Raw genomic sequence first — 23,501 nt, 5'->3', positions numbered from 1 at the left:
TACGTACATTAATGGCCGGCAGCCCCTACTTTGTTTTTACTTGATTCCCGAGTTGGCCTCTCGGTAATAATAGTGGGTCCATTTAAGCAATCATAGTGCCAGCACCGATAAGCTCACACTCACATCAGCCTCAACCGTGTATCAAGAAAGCACACGTGCGTGCGCATGTGACAGCGTGCTCACTTGACTCTGTGTATGTGTGTGGTGCTTACCCGGTCATCTTTGGTGGTCTCCTCTTTTGGTATTCAACTTCATCCACAGTCCACACGGCCCCCTTCACATTCTCAACACGAACAAAACACTTGTGCAGACTCAGGTTGTGGCGCACGGCATTCTGAGGAGACAAAGAGTGAAAAGAGGCAAAAAGAGTCACCGAGGATCAATCAGCTACTATTGCATTTTCATTGTTTAATATTTAACTTGACGCTGATATTTCAGGTTTTATTTTGCTTTAACTTTCCTTGGACTCTCTTTGCAGAAAAGATTATTCATTTTTTTTAATTTAGCATTAAAATTAGTCGGCCTCCTTTCTTGCCTCATAAATGTTCCAAAAGGGATGAAGAACCTCATTTTGCATTAATGCACAGGCTTATTGAAATAACTGTAAAACACTTTCTCAACTTATCCCGCAAAGTGATGAATTTAATAAGTACTACTACTGGTTTAGTAGTACTAATGTTTCCTGATGACTGCTGTTAATTTCATAAGATTTCATCCATGGTCTTCGGTTTTACCTAAAGTGTAATGCAAAAGTTGTAACAGGAAGTGAAAAGCGTAACCACACTTTTCTACCCTTACACTAAGTCTGTCACCCAGTTGGAGGCAAGAATACGAGCTTTCCATCACAAGTTAATAAGTAATGCGACTTTAAGGATAGCAGCCGCAACTTCTTCAGCCATCGCTTTGCACCTCAATGTAGCTCCCTGTGCAGCGCTAACACAAGGCAGCGGTTCTCTAGTACTGTTATTTTATCACAGAATGCTTCTAATCAGTCATCATCAGCACACACACTCTCACAGAAACACACACATCCACAAGCTCTCAGACAGCCAAGCAGGCGGGCACACCGCTATCTTCGTCTCAACCCCCCAGGGACAGGCCTCCCTTTTCATCTGCTATTTGTAGTTTGTTCATGCCCAATTTCATTACCAATTTTAATTCGTCTATAATTAAATCCTGCATATTCTCTCTGACACGCTGTTCTAAGCCGAGAGGGAGGGACAGGCCAGGCATGCATCACTCCTTGCCGTAATTACACACGCAGATACACACATGCGCACGCACACTCACACACATACAAACACACAGACACGTAATTACACAAGCCATAATCAGTGGAGGAACCCTTTCTCTCCCCCGCATCCCCTCAACCCCCGAGCCGTGATGCTAAGTTTTGTAAATGAGTCTGACCCCAATCTCTGCCCGCCACCCTGACAGCGCAAACACACACACAAGCACACAGACACACGCCAGACGCCAGTGCTATTGCAGTGCGATTTGCATTCGTCTCCGTGATGAAAGCCTAATTCTCCCAGTTAAAACATTAGCAGTCATTTACAGTGGGTCACAGCACATGTGCCACTCATCTCCACTCCCTTCGGCTGGGAGAAGTGTGTGCGTGTGTAGGGGGGGTTGAAATTTTGGAAGAAAGATCCAATTGTGTACACCACAAATGAAAGAAAATAAGCATTTCAGGTTCACAGACGTTAATCCGAGTCCTATGGCTATTATATTGCTAATATTTGAACACTTTGATGTTTCTGACTTGATGCATTCAGGGCCAGGCTACCTGCATGTGATGCTACATATAAGTAGATGTAGTGAACAAACAAGCAAGTGTCAGTACAGCCTCTAATTTGGCCCTGATTGCATTTCTTCAACATAAATTTCATTTTTTAAATTCTCTTTTAATGATTAAAGAAAATCACCTACAAAAAAAAGATTATTACTATGAGAATCTACATTAAAAAAATAACAGAGCCCAGCCCATCTTGCAGCACCTTGAAATAACACTTAGCACTCATTTCCTCTCTTCTCTCAATCATCTTTTTCTTTCTCTCTCCCATCTCTTCTTCATTTTCTGCCCCTCTCTTTCTCTGATCAATGACTTCCACTCCCTGACACCGCTGCTCTGCTCATGAAATATAACGGCTTATTAAAGGACATATATCTCTACGGCCCCATTTGACTCACTGGGCTGCTATATAAATACATAAGGCCATGCCGAGCTATATTTAAAGGTCTTCTAGGCCAGCGGCACAGGAAGCAGACGCCAGACATTAATAGTTAAAATTCATAAAAGTCAGATGAGGAGGTAAAGATATTCCTGGCTAGCCCGTGTTAACCATCTGCACAACTCTCCCTCTGTCTTCATCTCATCCTTCCCTCCTTGGTTTGGGCTATTAGAAGAAGGCCGTGGTCGTCCCCTTCTCACTCCTTCGCTCCTTCCCTCACATTCCCTCTTTCTGACACCCAAATTAGTGTGAGGTTTCAGTAAAAATGGGTCACCTACAATGGTGAGATCAGGCCAGGTGTGTCTGTGTGTGTGTATTAGAGAGAAGGATGAAGAGGGAGAAATGGGCAATATAGTGTGCGATCATGAGCAGTGTGTGCTAGCTCTGTATGTGTTTCTCTGTAATGAGGCTGCATAACGGCTAGAAGTGTCTTTGCTTGACTAAGTGGGGTCGACACTCCATGTGCCGCGTTGCAGGTGAGAAAATTGTTTAGTCCTAAGAAGGAGAGAGAGGGAGAGATAAAGAAAGAGGAATGGAAAGCGTGAAAGAAGGAGAGCAGAGGAAAAGTGTCTCATAAAGGACAGAAACAGCCAATAACTGTCAAATCAGTCATATCGGTGGGTGCTGAGCAAAGTCAGCCTAAGAATCTGCGTATGCAGGGGTGTTCAGACTGTGACTGTTATTGTACTCGTATCACTATGTAAGTGTTCAGGTTAGGCCTTTAAACTGACACAGTTGTCTGCAAAGTACAGTCATTTTTTTTCAGTGTTTCAAATACATCTAATAAGTTTGCATCTTCTTGGGTTAGGAGCTTCAGCAGAGAGCACAGACCAAGTTTATGTGTGCAATAATCAGCTTTAAACCCAGCCCAGTTGTTGTTTTAGCCAAAATATTATGCTGAATTCCAGACTTTCATTTTCTAGATATGGCCCAGCTTGTTTTGCTCTATCATCTAAACAGCTCTAAACTAGTTTGTTAATTGGCTCGTTTGACTTCTGCTCTCGTTTATTTTAGATTCACTGAATATCGTGTTGTACCAAAACCAAAGATTAGTATAACTGCAATACAGAGGGGATTCAAAAGCCATACAAAAGGGAGAGTGTGAAGCAGTGCCAAGGTGCATGCGGTGTGCCTTTACCTTCCACGTGGCTGTGTTTCTCCTGAAATAGGCAAACTTTCGTGTAAACCAATTGTAAATCTCGTTGAGAGTCAACTGTCTGTCTGGGGACTCCAAAATGGCCTAAAAGAAAGGAGAAATGGAACAAAAAGGTTAGAGGAGGACACAGATGGAGAGATGCTGATAAGAATCATTAGAGAGACTCACATGACGTATAAGAGAGGCGTAGGTAAAGGGAGGCCTGACATCAGCATTCTTGTAGAACTCACAGTTCTGGGCGAGCTCTGAAAGACAGAAGACTTTTCAAATGAGCTCATGTGAGCTTATGCAGAGTTCCTGAACTAATAAGACTAACACTATAATATTTTTCAGGTACAAGAAATCAATGAGATGCTAGGAAATGCCCTCTTTTTTGGCTTTGGCAAAATAAAATGCGAAAATATATAAATGTAAAGCAGCAGTCAACACCTCAGGTCTTTCTGGACTCCAGAAAGACCATGTTGCATCACTAACAAGTAATGGTATTCTCAGTAAAGTACTGTGAGCATCAGGCAATAGTGGAGATGGATATTTCAGTCTACCTGAGGCGATCGGGGTGCAGTACTTGTCGGAGTTGCGCCTGCGTATGGGCCCAACAGCGTGCGTGTGTGAGTGGGAGTGTGTGTGCAGGCTGGAGGAGCTGATGACTGAAGGCCCCTGGCGCAGTGGGGTGATGGGGGTGGCAGCCGAGGTGGGGGGGTGGGGAAGACCCTCTGGGTAGGCCTCGCTGTCCCGCTTTAAGAGAGAGCCGCTGGAAGCCAGGTTCAGCTAGAAAACGATACACACAGAATGGGCAAATTGTTTCAAAGCACAAAAAAAGAGAAAAAGATCCTTTTCATGGTCCTTTCCATGAAGACTGTTATTTAGATTGGGCTTATAAAACTTCATTGTCTAACTTTATTGTTTATGTACTTAGTGTGTTGAACTTTTTAGTTCTGGAACATCAAATAGGTTTTCTATTTAATTAAGGCGGACCTTATGTTTACCTTAACCCTTTGTCATCTGTCAAGGTCTGCAGCTGTTTACAAAGAAAGATTATCTTTCTTTCTTTAAAATCATGGCAAGGAGGAGGTGAAAAGACGCCTCACCTCAGGCATTTCACCCAGAAAATTCATAATGTTTCAGCTCAGAAGCGAAATACTCCATTATTAAGTTCCCCTGCTATGCTGTACATAGAGGACAGAAATGCAAACACACACACCGGCAGGCCCACTTCCTTCCTGATGACTGAAAATTGTACCAACCATTAATTTGACATTATTTAACCTATCATAATAGGCTGCTTTATTCAGGAGCCACTACTAATGTTAACTCACAAGAAAAAAAAAAGGCCTTCAACACTCCCTGTGAAAATGTGGCCCTATCATTTGTGCAGAACCACACACACTCATACACACTTGAGCGCTCCACACACATACACATATACTTATACACACACTGCACTGGCTGCAATTAACCCTGAGCTTACAAAAACAAAACCACACGACAGCATGTTTTTAAGAAGGGAACACACACATGCGCTTTGCGGTGGCGAAGTCTTCACGGACCAATTCGGCCCAATTAGGCAGAGCCTTGCACAGATACACACTTGAATGCACACACACACACACACACACACACACACACACACACACACACACACACACACACACACACAGAACCACTACATCCAGTCTCTCTGGGAGAGCTGTTGTAAGGCTGCTAGTTTAGGACTAATTAAAACCACTAAGTGTGTGTGCGTGTGTGTGTTGTCTAGATGTATGCAAAATGTGTTGAATCGCCTCCTCTTTACTCTGCCCCCTCTCTGTACCATTTAAGCTGACTGGAGAGGGCGGGGCTGTTTAACAGGTACTTCATTAAAGCTGCAACCCTGCCCCATCACCACGGCAACAGTCGAACACTGTTAATTGAGGCCAAGCTTTGTTTCCATTCCTGATGCTCCTCCTCTGCCCCTCCTTCTCCAATCCCTGACCCTGAGGCTCTTCTCCAGTGGTGACAGAACACGCCTCTTCCTGATTTCCCATTAGATGAAAATGGCAGCTGATCCCCCTGCGATCAACACATCATCCAGGCAGGGGCACAAGTACGCGCAAGCACACGCGCACACACATTGCCACTCGGCTGCACCCATTTATATCCTCAAATTAAGACACTCTACCTCTAATTGACAATTAATTTCAACATCTTCATATTTTAATAAGACTCCTCGTCAATCTGAATAATGAAATATTCATTAGATACCTAATAACAACCTCGCCAACCAGTGTGGACACACACAGACGCACGCGCCATGTCAAATTTCTATCCTATGTTGTTGGCACACACTGACAATATTGTGAGAGGCTGTTTTAACTGCTCTCTCTCATAGACAGGCTGGGAAATCTTAATTCTCAAATGCAGGATTTGTTTAGAAAAATGAAAGGAAACTCTGACACAGTTTGAATGTGGGGATTTGTTGCAATCTCTAACTTTGCATGTGGAATTAAAACATTGTGAAAGCCTACTCTTCTGGGAAATTCGATGCACTGTACCATTGCAAGTTAAAGACAGAGAAAAGGAGAGTGAGGAAAGCATGGAGTGATGAAAAAAGTGTGGAAATGTGTAGCAAAGTATAAGGAAAACTAAAAAGTAGGCCTTTATGATTCATGAAAAACACATTAACTCTCATTGGTCAATAGGGGGCGTCGATACCAAACTGAACAGTAACAGAGGAACGTTACAGTACCCAGAAGGGTAGAAATAAAGAAAGTGAGCTATTAAAAGAAGATTGTGGGTGAATAAGAAGGAAGAGCGTTAGGTTTGGGGTCACATGTCACGTCACTGGACTTTGGGTGTGTACTCACAGGTTGGTTAAAAGGCTTTGGCTCTGAGGGGCGCATATGCAGGTGGGTCATCATGGCCTGGAGTCGCTCGCTCTCTTTCGCCAGCTGAAAGACACGAGCGTGGACAGAATTACTTTGATATACATTTAATTTCACAACCCTTTCATTTATAGTGTGGTATTGGCACATCCTACAATTACAAAACCGGTCAAGCACCAAGAAGAATATGAGCGTGAGCCACCTCAGCGCCAGGCACCCTCTCGGACGCTCACATGAGTCTGCAGACACAACTGTCCTCATTTGACTTTGATAACCGCTGTTTAAAGGGTGATGTTACAGTCTGAGCTGAATCCTGTGTGTGTGTATTTGCGCTGGAGTAGCAGCGTACACAAGTGTCGCCTCTAGAAAAACAAAAAAACGGATCCACGCTGAGGCGAATGCGGCGATGTGTGTCCGAGTGCAAATATGAGAAATTTAAAACACGCTTCCCGCATGTGTGTGTGCCGTGTGCGTGTGTGTGCACGCGAGCGGCAGAGCGGTGGGATGCCGATGAAGTGACATGTCAAAGGAGAGAGAGACGGCTGTCCTGATGTGATGTGACACCAGCTGCCTCTCTGTCACTTTGTGTTCCCTGGTGGTGGCTTCAGGGGCTGAGCTAAATGCTGTTTACCACTACTGCCAAACACAAAAGCTAACCCTAATTCTGGACCCCCCCCCACCCCCCACCGGACACACACAAACACGCACACACGCACAGGGACGTGGCCGCTGTGTTCAGTAAACCGAATGTCCCGATGCGCGCCAAAAGACTCGTCTTTGTATTTGAACTTTGTTTGGAACTTTCTCACATTCTGCGCCGTTTAAGAACAGCATTTCACTTCTCGTTATTTTGCTTCTGCCAGACCATTCAGATGTTTCAAGAGGGTTTGCGTGCATGAACCACTCTGAGAACAAGAGACTCCTTGCAGCCTGGCCCTCCACTCTCTAGCTTCTGTCTCACTCTCTCTTTTCTTTTCCTTTTTCTTTTCTCTTCCCTCCCTCCTCCCCTCCTCTCAGCCTCACTCTCTCTTGCTGGTGACCAGAGAAGCTTTATAATTGGAGCAGCAATGGCAGCTTCCCTGCTGACTGCTCCTTTTAAATTACAAGCTCCACTGCTCTCCATAAACTCTGCCCTGCCTCAGACGAGTTGCGGCCATTGACAGGCTGAAACAGTCTTCATGACTTTGTTTGTGAGCAAATGAAAATGAGGTGTGCTTGCTCGTGTGCGTGAGACCCACCTGTATCTCCAGCTGCTGAACCACTTGCATCTGGACTCGGCACTGAGCAGTGCTGCGGTCATCTAGGGCATGCTCGTTGTTCAAGTGCCTAGAGGGGATGAGAGAGTATCAGTACTTTACTCATTTTCTGGGAAGTGATTTGATATCTGCTTGCAAATAAAAAAAAATTTTTAAAAGCGCCAAGATCAAAGAGCTGCTAGTCCCCACTCAATTAAGATTTTTAAGTCAATAGGATTATTGTTGAATCAGCTCGCAGGTCCTGGATGATGAAGTAACAAAACTCGGCTCTTTTACATTTATTTAAACTGAGATCTAAGCTGCTTCAGTGCTAGAAAAATAAATCACAATCTTGGAAGTTTATTTTGTCTACTGAAGGACGCGGCAGCTGTATTTTGTGTGTGTGTGCGTGTATACTTCATTGGTGCTTAGTGAACCATGATCCAAGACAACCACCTGGATATGAGCTCATGTGTTATTGCACAAAGCCTTATCTTAAGACTTTCTGTTAAACTCCTCTCCACATATTAACGCTGGTGTGCATCTGTGTGGTGTGTGTGTGTATGTGTGTCGGAATGGTGGCGCTATTTGTTTCCTCAAATGTGGGAGGACCTGGGACCTTCTGATCTTTCCCAGATCACCCCTCCCTGTCTCCCTTCCACCTTCCCTTTCTCTCTCTCTCTCTCTGCACTGTCAACGCCAAGGTTATTCACAGGTTGCTGCTGTGTGTGCATGAGATTGCGCAGTCATATATATGTCGTTGTGTGAGGGTAGTTAAGCCAGGCTGACTCATTAGATGTCCTGCTGTGTTAACTTTTAATGTTCATAAAGTCACTTGCTTGTTGTGAAAGTGCGGAAAAGTGCGGAAATGCGCGTTTGCACGGCACGTACGGCATTGTGCGTGTGCGAGTCTAGCAGAAAGTAGAAAGTTGGGCAACATCAGGCGAAGACTAGAAATGAAAGAAAAACAATGATGTCATGGCGGGGCTAATCTAGGCAGATAGATGGCTCAACACAAGTGCACGATAATAATAACAAAAACATGATCTCACCCCTCTCACTCGCTCTCTCTCTCCCTCTCCGTCACTTATACTTTTGTCGACTCTCCCCTTCCCACTCCTCTTCCCCCGCAACTCCCCAAATGCCTATGATTCACACTCATTCCAACTAAATCTGCCCCCCAAACCCTCCCCTCTCTCTATAGCTGGGCCATAAACAGTAGCGGGGTTTTTTTTTTTTTTTCTCGATGTGTCCCGACAATGAGGCTCTGTTTACTCCTCTGAGTGCAGGCAGACAAGGCTTTAACCCACATTACACCCAGCTCCACCAGCCACAGCCAGAGTATTATACCAGAGGACAGGGAGGAGGAGGGAGGGAGGGAAGGTGGGCAGAGACAAGAGGAGAGAAGAAAGACTTGAAATAGTGAAGTGTCTCCTTCCTCTGTTCTTTTGCTCTACCCTTTTCCCTCCTGGGGCGATGACTAAGGCTCGCTGGAAGGGAGCGCACGGTTAGACTGATGGCACTGTGTGTCACTGCCTCTATTTTTTCATCTTCCTCTCTCTCTCGCTCCCTCTCTTACATACACACACAAACACACTCTTTCACTCTCCTTCCATCTGCCCTGGGGCTACGTGAAATGAGACACCAAACAACAGCTTTCCTCTCCAAACTTTCCCAGCCTGCCTGCAAGCTTTGATCTGACTGTCCGATGCCATCACAATCACTATTCACAGTTCTGTGATGGTGTGTGTGTACGAATACGTATTTCATCACCCAGGCTTATTAATATCTCCACTGTCCAAATAGCTAAGAGTTCCACATAGATAATGAGTGTGAGTTTGTTTAAGGCTTCATTAGAGGCTTGTGAAGCCTTCATTATCAGCCACGGTGCCATGGGGAAGTCCACGGTGCTATGTGTGACAGGAGGTGGTAGGAGAATGTCAAGGCCGAATACTGCATCAGCATCGCACAGTGTATCCAAACTGGTAAATAATAGAGGGAGGAGTTAAAGTTAAGTAGAGGGACGCAGAGCGAAAAGAAGTGAGAGAGGGGTTTCTTGCTCTCACAGAGACCAAAAATCATAAAAGCCTACCAAATTAAAGAATGGCTTACAGACCAATATTTTTAAAGCACATCAGTGATAATTCTACATAGCTAGACCAGTTGTCTGCCTCTACTCAAGCAACAATGTGATGTATAAAAATGCACGTGCAAACATGGAATTATGGAGATGGAGGATTCTGTTCTTCAATGAAGACAAAGACTCCGAGAAAAACGAAGCAAATCAGTGAATCTGTGTACCAATGTGTGTTTGTACACGTATGCATGCATGTGCCTGGGAGCTAATGTGATGTAACATATTGCAACAAATGAATTAGCCAGGAAACGCAGAAGTGAAGTGATGTGTACGATTGGCATTTACATTATTAGTTTTTCTTTGTTTTGCCTCACCTTTAGTTCATACAGGTAATCTAAATCAAACATTGTGAGTTTTATTGGCTTAAATTTTAAAAAAGAGTTGTTTTGTACTGGTGGTAAAAAAAAAAGAAAAAGAAAGAAGTTTTAATGTTTGAATCAAACCTGAATTTTGGTCGAGGATTGCAGAAATATTTTACGTTTACAGTTTTACAGTTTCATTGCCATTTGAAACTGTAAATAATGCAAACGAATTACTGAACAGACTTTGATTATCTTTAACTGTGTGATTTCTTTTTAACAGAGAATTTAAACACATCTAGAAATATTACTATTATGACCTCTCCAAGGGAAATATATGCATGTCCCTGTAACAAACTCTTTAACAGCTGTAAAGGGGATTGAAATGGAAAATGGACAATAACAGAAGTGGGGTCAAAACAGAACCTTTTCCACTTTTACTTTTCTTCTACTTGCACTATTAAATATATACTAGGCATGTGATGTAAGTGGCAATCATAGTACAGCTCAGATTAACAGATATGTCAATCAAATGTAGTGTAGGGTTGTCCGATTTTACGCTGTGGGCCACTAAGCCTAATTTGATCTTAAATTGGCCAGACTCCACTTTCTGTCAGTGTAAAGAAGTTAAAGTAAACATTTAATCCCTGAGATACCTTAATAAAAGAAAAATAAATACTTTTGAAAGTGTGTCTCAGAAAGAAATTTTTTATTTTTCTATTGTACTCACCCCCCACCCCCGCGCCATATATTTCTTTAGTAGTTTTCTGTCATTTAATCTTTTGTCAGTTACTTATTTGCTTTGGTGTAGTATGACTGGCCATGGGGGAGGTCCTAATAAGTAAGAAAATCTTTAAAACTTATGAAGACACAGTTAAAATTCCAAATTTCCTGCCCTCCTTCACTTGTTCTAAAGTCATTCATTGAGCCCAATTTTAGTCTTTGCTGGGCCAATTCTGGCCCCCAGGCCTTCTGTTTGAAACCCCCAATGTAGTGCAAATATCTTTATTCATTTTTCTGAGTGCTTATTTTTTCACTGGCTGGTGACTTACTTGATGAACTGTCCCATGTCCTCACACAGTGCTTCACAGCCAGGCCACTTACACTCTCCATGGCCATAGAGGGGATGGGAGCCAGTGTGCTCCTCATGACTGTGGAGAGAAAGACACACACAAACAGAGACAATAGTGACATTATATATTTGTTATCCACATGAAACAGTAGATAAAGTCAAAGTAAGTGCTTAGAATATTAAGAAGAAAAGCATTAACATGTCACACTTTCACATACATACACATGCAAAAACAAAGAAAACAAAAACCGTGTAGCAGCAATAGCAGCAGCAGCATCAATAGCATCAATACAGCCATCTGAGTTTGGTTAGCAGTCATTAGTACAGTTCATGAAGCCAAGTGCAGAGACAGGAGGAATAGAACAGAGTGGGGTCAGTCACAGAAGCCAGGCAAACAGGGGAATTGGTCCAGCAACCTCACATTCTGGAGTCCATGACCTGTCTTTCTGTTCCTGGCGTGTGCTTTGCATGTGTGTGTTGGTTTTGGTGTATGTTCTAATGTTTCAGGAGCTGACACAGAGCCGGCACGGGACCAACCAGCCATGACTGATTGGTGGCGGTTGCCGTCATGTGCTGGTTGTTCTTTTGTGGTGAGCTTATGTGTGTGTTTTTTGAGTGCGTATCTCTTCATATTTATGACCGTGTGTGTATTTATATGTGTGTGTGATGATGAAAGACTAGGCCAGGTTTGGTTTGGACCCAGGGTAAAATAACTGTATCCGTGGATGTGTGTGTGGCAGGTCCAGTAGCAGATGTGGTTCAGACTTGGACCTCTGCCGGCGACTGCTGTCTCCACATATATTTACATGACTGTGTATGTGCGTGTTTGTATGAGTGTGTGCGTGTGCATGTGCACGTGCGTGCGAGTGTGTACATGTGTGTGTGCGTGGACTGGAATGGGGATTCTCCCAAATCAACATCATAAGGTTGTCTAACAAAAACCATTTGTCTTGCAGATGGAAACATGTCTCTCTCCCTCTCTTTGCTTTTCACCTCTTCCTGATCATATGTGCAGGCTGAGGTTGGAGTGTATGTTGTGTGTATGTGTGTTGGCTGTGGTTGAGTCAACTCAGAAGCAGCTCAGACAGCAGACATGACAAACTGCTGGCAACCGCATTCTCCTCCACATCAGCCATGCATTAGCTTAGCAGGCTAATGCTATCCCCTTTGTGATCTTCTAAGCCAACTCTGTCGGAGTACTGCCAGCACACTGTAGTTTCAGCATGACCATGTGTGATATATTTGATTAACTAATAGAACCTCTCTTAATTAACACTTGTCCAGCCACCCTGACCCCCCTCTGAAATGAGGTCAGGAGTCAGGATCAACAATGCCACTGGTACAAGCAGTAAATCAGTGCTGAAGGACACTTCAAACCACCCTCCTCTAGTGTATCTTCTTGTCTTAGACTTGCCCACTTGTGACTGCGTGTGTACGTGTGTGTACGTGCATGTGCTACTCACTGGCTGCTGGGGGGTTGGCTGCCTTTGGAGTAAAGAGGGACATGGTCATCTCCGCTGTCTGCCTTGGTGAAGGAGGATATCCACTCAAACAGTCTGGCTCTTAAAGACAGAGACAAGCCCATGAGCAGCCAACATAGCCATGGGACAACACAGCCCTTACACAGTGTGTGTTAGTGCGTCCCCCCAGCACATGCATCCCTGGAAATGATCACGCTCGACTGCTCGACTAACTTTGCGTCCGCACCATACTGACATGTGGCTGACACACCTCCTATCAAATGAGCTGAGCGATGTTTACGCCACACTGATGTGTGATATGCTGAATGTGCATGTTTTGTACCTGTGTTTTCTGCGTGTCCAAAAGAAGGTTCAAATTTAAGAAAAAAATAACACAGTGAGAACGACTAAATAAGAGAGACCGGAAGAGAGTCACACAGAGAACAGACTGTGATAGCCACATTACCTGTGGCTATCATCAGGAAGTCATACTTGTTTCCACATCACTGTACCTGTCTCTCTTTGGGGTGTGGCTCTGTCCATTGGGCAGGCTGTGCAGTGGAAGGTGAGCACTGGCAGCTTTGGGGAAGGCTGAGGTAGAATTGGAGCTGTTGGTGCTCAAGTCGAGGCCCTCGGCCTGTTTCAGGGCCTCCTCGCTGCTCGGCACCCCCGACACATCCTTCCACAGTTGCTGTAGGTCTGACGGACACATCGCTACAGGCAAGGACACAGATTTAACTTAGCAACTGGTCCCACTTAACCCGTCCCTCAACTTCACATGTTCATGCACAAATGTGATGATAGGATATTTAAGATAAGCTGATTCTAATAAATGGAAGAAGAAATACGGTTAACTATAAACCAGATAATTGTACCGACGTGCAGACACACACAGAGAAGCAGCGATAGCTGAAACTAATCTTAAATGACAGCAGACATAAAACACACACGTGCTACTTTAACTGTCCCTGTGTTTAAGAGCGGTTTAGAGTGGAAAACAGAACATCTTAAAAACGGACCTTTTTATTGTCCCCCCAGAAAGCCAGTATTCTTAATTAAGTAGCTAAACTTTGTTGCAACTGCTACTGTCCAGCAGCTCCACTGCTCCCGTTGCCACCACTATTTGTGTGAAATGGGTGGGTGCACACTTTGAGCTTTCGAGTCATAGCTTTGTTATTTCTGCTCCAATTTCACAGCGAGAGAGACGCCTAAAACGCCACAGCCCACTCCAGTGGATCTTGTAGCATGCACACACGCGGATACACACACACACACACACACATCGACACAAACTCATACGGAGACTTTGCAGCAATCCAAATATTATGTCTGCTTTGTCTGCATTCTTCTGCAGTCCCGCCAAAACAAAAGTTCTCACTCTGGAAGAATGAGGTGCCGTGTGCGTCGATGTCTTTGTATGGGTACGCACATATATGTATTATCCGGACAGCTCCACACAAAAAGCGTGGACGTGCTCACAGAGCGAAAGTGTGAGGTAGGTGAAGACCGCTATAGAAAGCGGCTCACAGCACAATCCAGTCACAAAATCGGAATTTGAGAGGAAAATGTAGGCGATTTCTTGGCAAAAGTCTGTAGTTTATTGATGAGCGACAGGGAAAAAAAGGAAGGTTAAAAAAACAAACATGAAATGAGGTGAAAACTGCTGTTGTAATTTCCTCCAGCTAGAGCTTAAAGATGCGAAATATTTGAGGAGATCAGAGTGCTCTTGCTAAAAGTTTCTGCCAAACGTGCGTGCCCATATTTGGTCATGAGGGTTCATTTTTCTTTCACATTAATAACCGTGGACAAACACATGCTGGGGAGTTCTAAAATTAAACTGGGCGAATTCAAAATAAGTAACTGATTTGTCTGAAAGTTTCAAAAGCTGTTGAAACGGTTCCTTGCACACCCGTACTGTTTGGTCTTATTGCAGTTAAAATTTATTTAGTGCTCTTTCTTCTTCTTCTTCTTTTTTCCCTTTTTGGCATGAACTTATTAGGCTTTGTCATAAGGCAGTTACGAGAGGTCTACGCAGCACCTCCATCCTACTGCGGTCACAGAAATAAACTGAAACCAAAGCAGGACCCCTAATGCCACCACCTACACAATGAACACAACAGCCCTTTGAGGCGGGGCAATAGTGTGTGCATTTGTGTGTAAAGGTGCGAGTGTTTATGCTCGAGTGTTTGTGTGTTTGCGTGGCATGGCTGGTCAGAGGAATGCTTCTGGCTCACGCCTGGCTGAGCCGTCACAATGGACCAGCTCTTTCACACTGCAGGGAAATTCCAGTCTGATACGGAAGGAGAAAGAAAGAAAAAAGGAGATGCCAAAGCCAAATGTTTGAAACTGTCTGAAAAATTACACTTCTAACAGAAATGTAGCCCCTGTCTTTTTCATTTGCACTTAGTAAGTATCCATTGGCTTTTTCCACTGTAAACTGGCATATCTATTTGTCCTCACCTCACACAAACAAACACCCTGTCCTCTAGCACATAAAGCACACATGTATACACACGCTTTTTGTGAAATTTGTCCAGTATTAAATTGATTTGAATTTCACTTTCGATTAGTTAAACACAGTTTCTTTGTTGTATGTGAGTGTGTGCTTGTGAGACTGCATGTGACTGTGCATGAGAGAAAAAGAGAGATCAGGGATCAGACAGCCAGAGGGAAGGAAATCGGTCTGTTTGGTCAACTCAGTCAACGCTTTAGCAATGTTACGGCCACTTTAGAGCCTCTAAAGCATTCTCCGTGAGTGAGATAGTGTGTATGTGTGTGTGTCGAGGGCTGCTGTGCTAAGAGCACGGAAAACAAATGGACACAGATACACACACAGGACACATATACTCAGGGCGGGCCAGTCACCAGCCAACATTTATCATTCTAAAACTCTGCTGACAAAATGAAGGGACTGTGGGAGAAGTTACACGTAAGAATACACAAAAAAAAAACACGATCCAGTGGGCACAGCAATAGTAAAATGATGATGTTCTTGTATCTGGCTAATCTCAAGTACACACACATGCGTGCAAACATTCGCCCAAGCACATGCACACATTTCTCTAAGCAGGGGGGCTTAGTGCCATATTTTACCTATTATCCAAATGAGTACTTTCCACAAACCCACCAATCACGTTTCCTTTTATCTTTTATAGGCTGATTAACTTAACGGGCTTCACAGGCAGCACTGGGTACAGGCCCGCCTGTGTGTACGTCCATGTGTGCGCACACGCTTGTTAAGATGTGTCCATGTCACCGGAGTGCTACAGGGTTACAGTTCTTTTCATGAATGTGTGTGCATGTGCATATACCTTGCTGCAGAGTCTGCATGGCGGCGGTGGGCTGCAGTGGAACCAGGCCCTGTCTCTGGAGGTTGAGGATGTGCTGCTGCTGAAGCTGCTGCATCTGGATCAGCTGCTGCTGGAAGGCCAGCTGCTTACTGCCTAACTGCTGTAAGCCACAAGATAAAAAGGCAGAGGGTAAAGCAGTTAGGAAACTCAGTGCTCAGTGTAACTAAGTTGGTGAAGAAGTTTATTCATTCTTATTTTATGTTGTCTCAATTTTTTTATGATCCATATGGAAAGAAGTCACGCCAGCCAAAATTACCTTATACAATGTCATACTGTAAATGTACTGTGAGCTCTACTAGACAAAAATCTGCTTGTAACTATAATTTACAAAAAAAAAAAAAAAATTGTAAAGGTATCACTCTCAAAATGAGTTTTTAAACTATGCTGAAAAGCCAAAAATGTAGTTAAATGAGTTCATTTGGTATACATATCCTATTCCAACATTCAGGTAAGATAATAAGATATTTAAAATCACCACACAGAATAAATAAAAGCATGAAGCAAGTAACCCATAAGGGATGCCAAGCTGTGAAGACCTGGAGGATGTAGAGAAGGGGTGAAATGTTTGAGGGGAGAGTGCAGGAGACTGCACGTCATTTAGCAATAATGTTAGTGTGTGTTATGGTGATAAATGTCCCCTTTCCTCCTCTCCCAGTTCGGGGCAGACCTATGTTGCAACCCCTGAGAGAGATGGACTTTGTCTCCCACAGATAAGTAGTGGAGAAAAAATAAATAAATACAACTCCTCATTGTGTGAGAATGTATGTGTGTGAAAGTGTGTGTGAAAAAGAGTGGCAGTCTGGACCTCTTTGAACAGAAAAGAACTCACAGGAAGGGCAAGCAGGTCATTTCCTTTCAGACTTGGTGTCTGGGGAGAAGTAGTGTGGTGGTGGTGTGTGGAGTCTGATGGGGAAGTATATGCATGTGTGTGTGCGTGTGGGCAGGGGAGCATAAGAGAGTAGTTACAATTACCCTTTACATTGATTACACTGATTTAAAAAAAGGAGGAAATACATCTTTCAATGAAACGGTTCAATGAAACTGTATCATATGATGTGCTGAACATCAGAGGCCCGGCTTGACAAACACCACTTGTAAGTGACGTTTAGACACAGATGGTGTCATATCTCACAAATGGCTGCTGTTCTCATGTGTTCAAATGTGTCACTTAGCATGAAAGGGAAATTATTTCATCTTTCAAATCCCTGTGTGCATGTTCAGCAAAATCCGCCACTGATTCCAATTAATTAATGTAAATACATAGTACTGCATTCTAAGGGAATAAATCTATGAAAAACAAAAAATAACCAATCAAAAACAAATGGAGACCTAAGAAACATATGGATGCTAATTGTGTCTGATTTTTGTGTGTGTGCGTTTATGTCTGTTTATTTGGTAACTACAGACACAAATATAAGTAGTTCAATTATTTGTGACCACAGCTGCCTACACCTTATTTTCTGCTACACCTTCCTCACATTATAATTGTATAGTTTGTTAAAGATGGCACTCGTTTATTGTACTGTACTGTAACTGCAGTGTAACTGAAATATCCAACTAAGCTTTCTCATACACAAGAGGTGTTGTGGTGCCGACAAAGCCTGTGCCGTACTTTCATAGTCTGTTTCTTTGAAGCGGATTGCCAAGTTCTCATTAGTTGCAATAAATGGTTTATCAAGATCAGAGTGTCCTGACTGAACTGCCTCCTCCCTCTCTTTCGCTCTCTTTTGACCCCAGTGCCCCTCCTTTTCTACTTGTCTGTCCATTTTTTTTCTTCCAGTCCCTCCTCTGTCTCTCATTCTCTCCTGAGATATGGCTATGGTTTTTTTTAAAACACACATTGTGTGTGCGTGTGTGCGCGCCTGCGTTCTGTTTACATTAGCTGTGGCTGAGTGGCCAAAGCTAGCGCAGTAACAGGCTGTCAATGTGATTTATGAGCACATCACACACTGTCTGAGCCTGCCAGTCACACCGACATGCACACACACGTACACACACACAAAAAAGGCCATTCAGTAGATGCACACTAGCACTGTGGATGGACACACACAAAGTACGCATGTCTAGTGATGGTCAGAGTCACTTCATTAAGCTGACTCCTGACCAGTCCCCAAATACTCCAGCCGGTACAAAACACTGGCTTTACACATACGTATGTACACACTCTTTCAATGCATCATTTCCACAGTGAGGAAATTGAAAAGAGGATTGCAGAGGAGATGGAAAGGGGCAAAAAGTCAGTCAAATACACTAGTCCACAAACACTTCAAGCTTCCTTTCTCTCTATAGGCGGCTCAAATCTACAGCCCGGCTAGTTTTATATGTCTGGAAGAAATATAAACTGTTACGGCTACCTGGAAACTTCCAAACAATATGATACTCACAATGGAAAACAGTGACTGTCTCAATACTGTGCACTTATTTTACAGGACAATTGAGGGGAAAACACTTGGCGTTTTGGTTGTGAATGATCCCTTGTAGCACCTGAAAAATACAGACTGCCGCAAGTGGCCTATAAGTCACACGAGTTGTATGCATCCCTGTAGGGAGGCATAGTCCCTCAGGTGTGTGTGCGTGCGCGTGTTTGTGCTTTGAACCGTGATACATCAAGTCTTCCTCTCTCTCTCTGCGTGTCTGTGTCGCTGTATGACCAATGTTGGCACTTGTCTAGTTGTTACAGGACAACAAACCTGAAAACTGGGACAGCAGCAGAGCGGAGGGAGAAAGGGAAAGCGTTTCAGACACCCTCGCAACATGCGACTCAACCACAACTGGTTTGCTTTGGTCACGGTCGAGTTGGTTGACCGCTGTCGGTGAGGAGTTTGCGGGTTGGACTCTACCCGCTGGGAGAGGGGGAGAAATCTAGGATGTGCCTCCTCATGCGTTTATCAGAAAAGTCTCATGGGGTTCTTCTCCTTAAGTCTGCCTCCTGCATTGTCCTGGGCATCTTTGGAAGCTTTTTGGCTAATGATCATTCATACAGTACAGTCAAATACAAATAGGCATGCACGCACACCCATAGGTTATGACAGTAATCGTGTCTCATCGATTCCGATTCTCTTTGTTTTGCCGTGATGTGATCCCAGTTGATCCTCTGTTATCCTACTGTAACACAGCTGTGGTTAAACACGGTACAGTGTGTGTGTTTGTGCAAATCTCTGTGTGTGAGAGAGAGCGAGAGAGAAAAAGAGTGAAATGAAGGCAGACTCTTAGTGTTGGTGGGGTTAATTGACAATTAAAGTGTGGCAGACCCCTCCTACAGAGAGATTTCCCTTCAGTCTTAGAGCAGAAGGCATGCAAATGAATACTTTGGCAGGGTAGCAGTTGGCTTAGCACAGCACTCCTTTACTGCCTCAACATAGCATGCGGATGTGAAAAAAGAATGAAAACCCATATTTACTAATTCTTAAGAAAGACAAATATGTGCATGCATCCCTGAAGTTGACAACTGGATGAAAAGGAGAGTGAAAGAAAACAGGAAGGAGAGAGCTATATGTGTCCTACAGTCTATACATCAGATCCTCCGTGTGACTTTTTTTCTTCCCCTTATGGTTTTCTCCCATGTCACCCACTTTTACTGCTTTTAAGAGTACTTGTGTACTTCAGAGTGTACTTGAGCTGAGTGAGTGTGCGCTTGGTTAAGTTCACCTCTTTTGCTGCTTGCTTCCCGGCCTGCTGTTGCTGTTGCTGTTGTTGCTGCTGCTGCTGCTGCTGCTGCTGAGTCAGAAGCTGGAGATGTAACTGCTCCTGCTGCTTCTTATAATACTCCTGTAACTGGAGACAGACGCAGAAAGGGAGGTGGGGTGGGTGGATGGGTGGGGAGAGAAATGTGAAGCAAGTCGGTCACAACACACTTTGTAAAAGCTTCAACAATGCTACAGGTTTCCAACAGTGAAATGACCCAATATCGCCAAAATGCACTAATGTGAATGGCAGTCGCAAGGAATGCAGTTGTTTTGATTCCTCTCCTTGCAGCGAAGGCCGCAGTTTATTGTTGTGGTGGTGTGTGGTTTATTGACAAACCACATGCAACAAGCAAACACAGGCCCGACAAAGCCCGCTGAAGTATTGCACTGAGCTGTTAGTGTGTGTCAAGCTGTGTAGCGAGGTAATTGTATATGTCAAAGCTAACCGCCGGTGCTGGATTATTCACAGGGTTCAAGTTCGGTTATAGAAAGATCTGACTGTGTGACCGTGCAACCAGATACAAGAGCAATGAAACAGAAACACACCTGATTATTGTAAATATAATGCACTAGACATGCATTATACTGCAGTGCAGAAATAAATCTCAAGGTCTGAAATGGCGGTTGGCACACACTACTTACACACTAAGACACACACACACCAGCACTGCAAGACTGAACAGGACTGTTCTAAACCTGCAGAGAAAAAATGCACAAGCAGATATACTTTGATATACTTTGAGGCAGCACTCAGTCTATTTGGTGATGTGCTGTCATAAAACACCTGCTAGGTTCGTGTGAATACCTACACTGTTCTGCTAAGGGTTATGAGTCACTGAATCTTACATACCCTGTTTTTAGACCGCATGCAGATAGGAGGTATGGCCCTTAGGATACATGTGGTTATTTAAAATGTGTCCATCCATTGCTACTGAGGTTTCTAACAGTCTACTTCATACTGCAGATTTAAGTGATTGCTCCCCTTTAATACCTTTAGATTTAGTGTGCTGGCTTTGATACAGTCACTCATAGTATCCTCTTACATCACTTACAGACTCTGGTAGGAAACAAAGGCTCAACTTTTAGCTTACCAGCCTCAAACCTCTACAACATAGCTTTTTCTTTCACTCTGGCTAACTTAAACGTCTTCAGTGGCCCCGTTGAGTTATGGAGTCCCTCAAGGCTCCGTTCTTTGCCCCCTTCTCTTTTCTACAGGCATGCTGCCTCCTGGCAAGGTTACTCAAAGTCATAATGTGCATTAGCATTTCTACACAGACAGCTAAATAGATTGGTAAAAAAACAAAAAACCCACATGTCCTAGGAGCCTAGCAAACCTCACTACTTGATTCTCTGATATGAAATCCCATTTGTTCAATTTCAATTTCTTCAAATTTTATATTTTTTTATTCTGTTTAGTCGTCCAAATGCCATCAGCTCTACTGGGGATAACCTCTGTAAAATAATATGAAATGGGCTGGGCTAGGACTCTTATTTGTGATGCCAGCTTTATTAAAAAAAAAGGTTGTTTAGTCTAGGTTCTGTCAGCTTAAAATTATCTTTGTAAGTGGGTCATTTCTTAAATTGCTGGCATACAAAAAGGTTTACATGCTTGTACATATGCAAGCTGTTCTCAGCTTGATGAATGGAACTTTGCTGGGATATGAGCAAAACCTCCATTCAGCATTTGCACCAAAAAACAGCACCCCTTGTTGGAGCCCCCACACCACTGAACTTTCTGTCAACTGAACTCAGACACAGTTAAGCTGTTTTTATGCATTAACTCTGGACAAATGTAGCACACAACGGGAGATAGTCTGTTTATCGCGTGCTCTTCTTGCTTGAAATCTTCTATTTGGTTTAGGTGAGGGTGCTGCCTGAGCAGGGCGTACAGGAGGGACAACACAGGACTATTTCCTGCTCTGTTCGCACATTGGCACTATCAGACATCGCACTCACTTTGTAGCTGTCTGATCCGACTGCTTTGGACGGATCTGTTCTCAAACGCACCTCTGTTGGGAAAGGTTCAGATCCTCTTAAAGCTCCTCTTTTTGTGAAAGCCTTTAAAAAATGTTTGATAGCTTTTTGCTCATACTTTTTCATTTCTATTTGTTTGCTTTTACTCGTTTCATTGTCTATACTTCCCATGTACTCTGACTCTTTTGTTTCATTCTTTTTTGTAAAGTACTAAGCCCCCCCCCCCCCCCTCATACACATACAGAGGATCTGACCGGCCACAGCTTGTCTGTTTGTTTGAGTTTGTAATCATTAATTTACCCAGGAAGCTCCATTAAGATTATAATCTTGCTGAGAGTAGAGCAAGGCTGACAGGAAAACTCACACTGGCCACAGTGTGTGTGAGTCTTTGTTAGTCTGTGTGTGGGTTATCCTCCTGAGAACAGCTTGTACATGTGTCCGTCTGCAGTTTGTCTTTGTTTCATGGTGCATCAAATGTTCAAAGAGGCTTTTCAGCAGAGAATGACTTCACAGCACAGCAGTTGCTTCGGTCTCTCATCCGTCTGACCCTACAGTGAACAGACTACACACCACTGCCCATCCTCACCACACACACTATGAAATGTAATGCTCCTTTTGTGCAAAGCTGTTTTACATTTTCCAGTTTCAATCTTATCCCAGACGTAGCTTCATTTTAGCATAATTTACTGTGCTTGCTACCACGATGTTCCTTCTTGTCCTTAATTTATTTTAAATGCGGGGCTCATTCCTTCTTGCTGCTCTCTTTCTTTCTTTTCCATCTGTCTTTCTTCTCTTTTATCGCTCCTTAGGCGGACTTAATCTCTCTTTTCCGCGTCACTAGCCCTGATCGCCTCATAATCACACAGACAAATGCATATGCAAGCGCACGCACGCACGCACACACACACTTAGCTGGAGAGTGGTGAGTTGAGGGAATAATTAAGTGATAATTAAGGTCTTTTTAATGATTTGATTCAGTGGCTCTGTACATTAAGTGTATGTGTAAGTGAGGCACTCACCTCTCCAGCCTATTACCATGACCTTGACTTTAGTGAACACACACTAAAGAAAAGCAGAACAACTGTAGCATAAGTAAAGTAAAGGTTGGAGGAAACTTAAAGGTTAAAACACACACACACACATAAACATACACGCAAGATCCACATATCAGTGCCTGTGCAAACACACAACTGCTGTGTAGCAGTGGGCTGTAAAACTTACTTACACACTCTTACACAATGTACTATTGCCATGGGGATATGAAATTTAATGCTCCAGTGAGTGATATGTTGGTTGACTGTTCTGTGTGTGTGTGTGTGTGTGTGTGTGTGTGTGTGTGTGTGTGTGTGTGTGTGTGTGTGTGTGTGTGTGTGTGTGTATGTGTGTGTAATAGTGCCTGATTTGCAGATATACACTAAGTGCGTAGTCCATACTGTGGTTAATTAAGTGGGAGAGCAATGTTAAACTCAGTGGTTTTATTATTGATGCTGTGAGTGAGTGTGCATTATCAACCCCCCGTCCCACCGCCTCCTTTTTCCTCGTTATAGAAAAAAAAAAGAGGAAAAAAAGAGCTGGTGAAGAGGTTCTTAGCCATCTGCATGTCTGTTTATAGAAAGCCACCACATTTCACATTTCCATTATGATACATGTTGTCAGATCTTCCCGCTGCAATTTACACACGCCTAAAGCTACCACTTCTTATTAAATCTTCTGTCTGCTCTGGCTTTGCCCAAGCCGTGTTTTCTCGATATCCCCTACTAAGCAATTACTTCTCTGTCCTCGCACTGTTAGTGGTCATGTTCGCAGCCTTTAAGAGCGTTTGCCTGTGCAGGTAGCAGGTCATGGGGGTTGGTGTGGCTAAGCATTTGACAAATGTGTTGCAGATGAAGAGTGTTTATTGGTTTGTGTGTCGACATGGCAACTCCTCTATCACCTGCCGGGCATCAACACACTCCTTAATCACCGTGATTCACAGGCCGATGCCAAAAAGCACGTGCGTGTGCGTGCATAGGTGTGTTCGTGTGTTCCCGCGGGCGG

General features: G+C 43.7%; 1 protein-coding gene across 2 annotated transcripts in view; it reads right to left on the bottom strand.

Annotated features, from left to right (window-relative positions):
- Positions 1 to 23,501, bottom strand: part of foxp4 (forkhead box P4) — an 87,582-nt gene that overhangs the window by 4,464 nt on the left and 59,617 nt on the right. Inside the window, exons 5-15 of one of the 2 annotated variants that reach the window (XM_063473104.1) lie at positions 19,453 to 19,578; positions 15,766 to 15,904; positions 12,967 to 13,168; positions 12,458 to 12,556; positions 10,975 to 11,073; positions 7,490 to 7,577; positions 6,234 to 6,317; positions 3,933 to 4,158; positions 3,559 to 3,635; positions 3,373 to 3,474; positions 213 to 334 (exon numbers count right to left, since the gene is read on the bottom strand). In XM_063473104.1, coding sequence (XP_063329174.1) covers positions 213 to 334; positions 3,373 to 3,474; positions 3,559 to 3,635; positions 3,933 to 4,158; positions 6,234 to 6,317; positions 7,490 to 7,577; positions 10,975 to 11,073; positions 12,458 to 12,556; positions 12,967 to 13,168; positions 15,766 to 15,904; positions 19,453 to 19,578 — 1,364 coding nt within the window. The remainder of the gene's footprint in view (positions 1 to 212; positions 335 to 3,372; positions 3,475 to 3,558; positions 3,636 to 3,932; positions 4,159 to 6,233; positions 6,318 to 7,489; positions 7,578 to 10,974; positions 11,074 to 12,457; positions 12,557 to 12,966; positions 13,169 to 15,765; positions 15,905 to 19,452; positions 19,579 to 23,501) is intronic. The other variant, XM_063473105.1, reaches the window with a different exon arrangement.

Source organism: Pelmatolapia mariae, linkage group LG5, assembly GCF_036321145.2.
Source record: "Pelmatolapia mariae isolate MD_Pm_ZW linkage group LG5, Pm_UMD_F_2, whole genome shotgun sequence".
Taxonomy (NCBI): Eukaryota; Metazoa; Chordata; class Actinopteri; order Cichliformes; family Cichlidae; genus Pelmatolapia; species Pelmatolapia mariae.
This window is presented reverse-complemented; position numbering and strand designations above follow the sequence as displayed.